The sequence below is a fragment of the Triticum urartu genome, chromosome 7, assembly GCF_003073215.2.
Source record: "Triticum urartu cultivar G1812 chromosome 7, Tu2.1, whole genome shotgun sequence".
NCBI classification, from domain to species: domain Eukaryota; kingdom Viridiplantae; phylum Streptophyta; class Magnoliopsida; order Poales; family Poaceae; genus Triticum; species Triticum urartu.
Genome location: NC_053028.1, coordinates 641,497,176 through 641,502,744, shown reverse-complemented (window position 1 = coordinate 641,502,744; position 5,569 = coordinate 641,497,176). Strand labels below are relative to the sequence as shown.

Sequence of the window (5,569 nt, the reverse complement as noted above, 5' to 3'; positions counted from 1 at the left end):
TTTCATTATACTGGCTATAATTTTTCTTGATAAATATCAGGTGTAAGATACCCTTTAGTTCTCTTATATATATAAAAAATCTCCACTCTCTTCTCTCCGCCAAATTAAAGAAAGCTCTAATCACCATCGATTGACGGACAGCCTTAGTATAATGTGATCAAGGGGAGTATACTAGAAGAGAAAGAAGAAAGGGAGGCTCTTGCCATTCTGATCAGCCACAAAAGAAATTTTATCCTTGTTTGACCGGCCACTGCTGATCCGGGGAGACACCATCGCAAAGAAAAAAGTATATGTATGCGAGATGAGCGGCCTCCCTCCCCAGCTGCTATATATGTGGCCTCCTCTTCCTTCTCGAGAAGCCCACCTACTATCGTCCAACAAGGTCCTCCTCTTCAAACCAGCCCTGCAGATAGAAAGATGGAGCGCCTCAGGACCGGCTTCGACAAGTTCAAGACCGAGGTCTACGAGTAAGCTTCCTCTCTCAGATCCTGCCGCTATGCTTTCCTTTCATCTTTTTGAGATTATTTATTTCTGTCTTCTTCCACTGATTATTCTCTGGCATGGCTGTCGCAGCCAGAAGCCGGATCTCTTCGAGCCCCTCAAAGACAACCAGGAACCCACGGTATGTACTGTACCCCCCACCATTTCTCTTTACTGCCATAATAAAATGTTGTCCCTGGCTAGCTGCCAACTCTGGTTACTTCATCTGCGATTTGTTGATTAGCTTGTTAAGTTTGTCCGGATGCTTGGCCAACAGAGTGTGTTCTCGGTCCTCAACAAAAAAAAGTGTGTTCTCTCTAGATTTGGTCATGCTCTCTTACTGCTACTTCCCCTATGGAGCAGTACTTGTTCAGTTGTTCTGTTTTTTCCCCTCTTCTTCTTCCTTTTTAGGGCTCATTCGGTTTGGAGGAAATCAAAACGTAGGAATTAGGAGTAGTATAGGAATATGATAGGATGGCACTTGCCATCCTAAGGAATTGACTTGCCTCGTTCCTACGCGTAAAATGAGCTTTGAGTGGATGTGTAGTTTCCTTTAAAAACACGGGAAATGAGTAGTATTTCTATGAAATTCCTGCACGCATTTCCTACAAACCGAATGCATACATAGGAAATTTTCCTCTGAAATCCTTATTCCTATGTTTTTCCTACGAAAATCCTCCAAACCGAATGAGGCCTTACTTTTTTCGGAACGGAGGTTGAAACCCCCTAAAGTTGCTTTGGTTGTACAACAATGTTGCTTGCCATTCGAGGAATACCCGGGATACACTCTGACTCTGGGGGTGGGGTATCCATAGCATTTCCTATTACTATCAAAGTAGATATAAAAAATTAAGCGACAGCTTGTCCTAACAGCACGGGCTAACCTTAAGAGGGGGGCCATTGCCGGCCACTTGATAATAGGTTAGTATCTGCTTATCCAACTACCAAGATAGGCACTGGATAATCTTCCGTTGAAATTGGATCATGCACCCTCAAGAAATTGGATCTGTACCGACTCACATGTGCGTTGCCATGATATATGATTTGGCTTATTCATATGTCACCGTCCCTATCACTTTTGTAGTCTTGTGGAGGTTGGAGTATATATTATGCAGGAGGACTAGCAGTTTAGGGTATATAACATGATCTATTATGGACAGATCGAAACCTGATGAAAACCTATGGAAATCAAAATAATTTACCAGAGTGGGAGTTGTAGGCACCCCAGCCAGTCATCGGTTCCGTGACTAACACATGGGATTCAGACTAAGCCTACAGAGCAACATTAGTTTTATGTTCACTTTGTTCTTTCAGAAAAGAAGATGCACCTTATTAATCATTCCGACTTAACGCGAATGATATACTACTCATATAAAAAGGTGCTTCTTCTTTTTTGGAAGCTCGTCTCCGAAGAACCTACAGGCTAAGTGTGCTTGGGATGGGGTAACTTATGGCGTCCTGACTTAATTGGAATGATAGATTACTCATATCAATAATGTGCACCTTCTTTTCCAGAAGCTCATCTCCAATGAACCTATAAATTAAGCATGCTTCTGTGACCATACGGGAAGTTATTCCCGGCGAGCTGCAACCGTCGGTCGGCGGGCTACAACTGACATAGGTAGTGCTACAACGAGTTACGAACGAGCGGTGGCGAGGTTACATCATGGGTACGGCGAATAGTCTCGGAGGCCATCCCTGACGATGCGACAGTGATCACCGGGATGTCGTCGGGCCTCGGTGCGACGTGGCTGCCGCAGCGAATGGAGGCGACGTCGGGGGAGCAGGGTGCTGTTGTGCCTTGCCAGTGTTGCACGCACATGGGTGGGAAGGTGGAGATGTGCGAATCATGGGCATGAGGGGATACTTTAATTTACGTTGACTGGACGAGAGGAAAAAACAGTCCATCCTATGGTTCGAAGAGGCTTCATCTGACGGTCCTGCTGCGACTGGTCTGGTGCTTGCGCCGATCAACCGACATAGAGTGTTACCCAATTTGGTTTGGACGGGCGACGGAAGTACCTTGCCGCTACTTGCTTTGCTTGCCTTTCTATCTCCGTGTGTCTCTACTTTTCGATTTCTTGTCACAAAAGCAAAATTTAGTTTCTCCCGCCAGATTGAATAAAAGGTGGTCCGAGATAGAATGTTGAAAGTGGCAGCCTTCAGCGCAAAGCTATGTCAGAAACGTCTATTCCACCTATCAGAGCAAGTATGAGAAGGGGTTTATATCCCGATCTACATAGCATTTTTTTTTCTATGCGAAGAAAAGAGACACTAAAAAAACCTCTCATGCAAGAGCTCGAGGTCGGCTCTATGCGTGCTTCTTAACAAATGTAATAAATACAATGAAAGAAAGAGATAAGGTTGAAAAAAGTGCTAGTTAACGGTCCATCTTATAGACTATGTTAAATGTGAGTGATTATAGATGATTACTCTAAATAGCGTGGCAGCTATATATAGCCATCAACTGACTATACTATTAACCATGCTCTTACGATATCGGCATACAGACAAATTTCTTTATTTATATCACAAGGCTGACTAATACTGCCCAGCCATAATGAATAGCATCTCTGCTTATCACTGACAACTATGAGATGTTGGAGTTCCAAAAAAACTCTAAAATATTGCAAACTAAATATATCGGTCATGCAGTATTTGTTGTTTGCGTGCGCCGACTCGCGTGTGTGCCCATCGGTCACCTTGGGCCTGGAACCCGGCGAGGCCTTCACCGTTCGCAACATCGGTGCCATGGTCCCGTGCTACTGTAAGAACAAGCACACCGGCGTTGGATCGGCAATCGAATACGCCGTCTGTGCCCTCAAGGTTAAGGTCATCGTGGTGATTGGTCACAGCCGCTGTGGTGGAATTAAGGCCCTCCTCTCGCTCAAGGATGGGGAGGACGACTCTTTGTAAGTACGTAGCTTGGATCTGAATGATAATTTTCTTGGTCCGTGTCTGACCGGAGAAGTTTGGTTTGTTGGTGTCAGCCACTTTGTTGAGGACTGGGTCAGGATCGGGTACTCGGCCAAGAAGAAGGTGAAGGACGAGTGTTGTGACCTGCCTTTCGAGGACCAATGTGCCATCTTGGAAAAGGTTCACTCGCACCATTGGCCATCTACCATTTCATACTACTTTACTTGTTTCGTTTTACTCTATATATATAAGTTTGTCTCAAGTCAAATTTCATCGAGTTTGGCTAAGATTGTAGGAGAAAGTATTGACATATCTTTTTGATGCTCAGAAAGTATTCATATTCACATTATCAAATTAATAGTATAATTAGATGCATCAAGTAATTGCTTTTCATATTATACATTCTAAGTATTGTTGGTGTTGATATTTTAAATATAAGTTTGGTCAAATGTCAAAAAATAAATCTTAATGTGGAATACAATGCAACGGAGGGACTAGTATTTGGCAGATAGCTTGTAATGTTCAGACTTTTTGCATGTGAATAAATGGAAACTCGCTGAGCGAGAGTTCTCTCTTAACCGTTCTCATCCACAGGAGGCCGTGAACGTGTCCCTCCAGAACCTAAGCACCTACCCGTTTGTCAAGGAGGGTGTGGCCAACAGAACCCTCAAGCTCGTCGGCGGCCACTACGACTTTGTCTCAGGCAAGTTCGACACATGGGAACTGTAAATCAATCTTCCCTCACATTGCTCAACTCCCACACATATATGCATACGTGTGTATATCAAGATATATGGATCCATCGATATGAATGCCATGGAGTACCTACTCGTTATTTTCCAGTAGTGAATGCCGGATGGCTTGGTGTCAATTTTTGTAATAAGCAATAGTATTTTCCGACGCACAATTATTGTACTACTATGTGATGCATAATTTGATCGTCATATGATCAAAATGTATCAGGCATTATTCTAATCATATTCTTCATTAAGAGTTTACCTTTCGATTTTTTGGCTTTGTTTTCCCTTAACACTAACAAATTGTTGTTTGCCCCTCCATTGCTACTTTTTTTTATCACTATTAATTTAACCCAGTGATTGGACTCTCTTCGGCTTTCTGTGCTACCCAGCTCTTTCTACACAACATGTCCTTCTCCTTTATTTATACAAGGCATTCATTCATTCCACTAACTCCGCCTATGTTGTCTCAACATAGTCAGTCCCAAGCCCGGATAAAGGAGGAGGGTTGTGATAGGCTTGGCGAGCCAACATAAAAACTCAACCACTCTCATGAAGATGAAACCCAAAAGATTTCCGTTGGGGCGTAACCCTCTCAACGACGCGCCACATCGGAACCCGGTGTGGTGGAAAATGGGCAAGGGCCGGGCCATCACCCCCCAGGTGGCGCGCCGTATCTTGATTCGGATACAATGGCAAGTGAGCAAGGATCGGGTCGCCGCATCCTTAGTGGCGCGCTACATCGGCGCCCGGATGTAGTGGAAAATGAGCAAGGGTCTTCGCATTTGACTCGATGAGTGCGAAGGGTAAGGAAGCTAGCCGAGCCTAGGAGGATTCGCTTAGGTAGCTGGAACGTAGGGTCTCGGACAGGGAAGCTTCGGGAGCTAGTTGATGCAGCGGTGAGGAGAGGTGTTGATATCCTTTGCGTCCAAGAAACCAAATGGAGAGGACAGAAGGCGAAGGAGGTGGAGGATACCGGCTTCAAGCTGTGGTACACGGGGACGACTGCAAACAGAAATGGCGTATGCATCTTGATCAACAAGAGCCTCAAGTATGAAGTGGTAGACGTCAAGAGACACTAGTAGAAAAAGGGCCATTTGTCCCGGTTCATAAGGCCCATCTGTCCCGGTTGGGGAACCGGGACTAAAGGGTCGTTACTAATGCCTAGGCCTTTAGTCCCGGTTCTTATACGAACCGGGACAGACGGGCCTCCACGTGGCCGGTGCGGCGAGCCCAGGCAAGAGGCTCTTTAGTCCCGGTTGGTGGCACCAACCGGGACCAATAGGCATCCATGCGTCAGCTGTTCAGAATCTAGGGTTTTTGTTTTTTTTCTGAAAGGGAGGTGGATTTGGGGCTTTTGTATGGTTAATTAAGGTGTTTCATATATTGTGTTAGGTAGCTAATTAATTAATAGAGAGAAGTGTCCTCTCTTATCT

The 5,569-nt window shown here is 44.8% G+C and overlaps 1 protein-coding gene across 1 annotated transcript; it reads left to right on the top strand.

Annotated features, from left to right (window-relative positions):
• Window positions 1-315: 315 nt before the first annotated feature.
• Window positions 316-4,405, top strand: LOC125523116 (carbonic anhydrase, chloroplastic-like). Its single transcript, XM_048688170.1, has 5 exons — window positions 316-467; window positions 574-622; window positions 3,136-3,392; window positions 3,471-3,576; window positions 3,991-4,405. Exons 1-5 carry the CDS (start codon window positions 418-420, stop codon window positions 4,123-4,125), a joined length of 597 nt encoding a protein of 198 aa, XP_048544127.1. The 5' UTR covers window positions 316-417; the 3' UTR covers window positions 4,126-4,405.
• The last annotated feature ends 1,164 nt before the right edge of the window (window positions 4,406-5,569 follow it).

Excerpts from the sequence above, each read along its gene's own strand:
- LOC125523116 (XM_048688170.1), top strand. The coding sequence starts at position 418 with ATGGAGCGCCTCAGGACCGGCTTCGACAAGTTCAAGACCGAGGTCTAC. Across the intron at positions 468-573 it reads TTCAAGACCGAGGTCTACGA|CCAGAAGCCGGATCTCTTCG; the intron begins GTAAGCTTCCTC and ends TGGCTGTCGCAG. Across the intron at positions 3,393-3,470 it reads GATGGGGAGGACGACTCTTT|CCACTTTGTTGAGGACTGGG; the intron begins GTAAGTACGTAG and ends TGTTGGTGTCAG.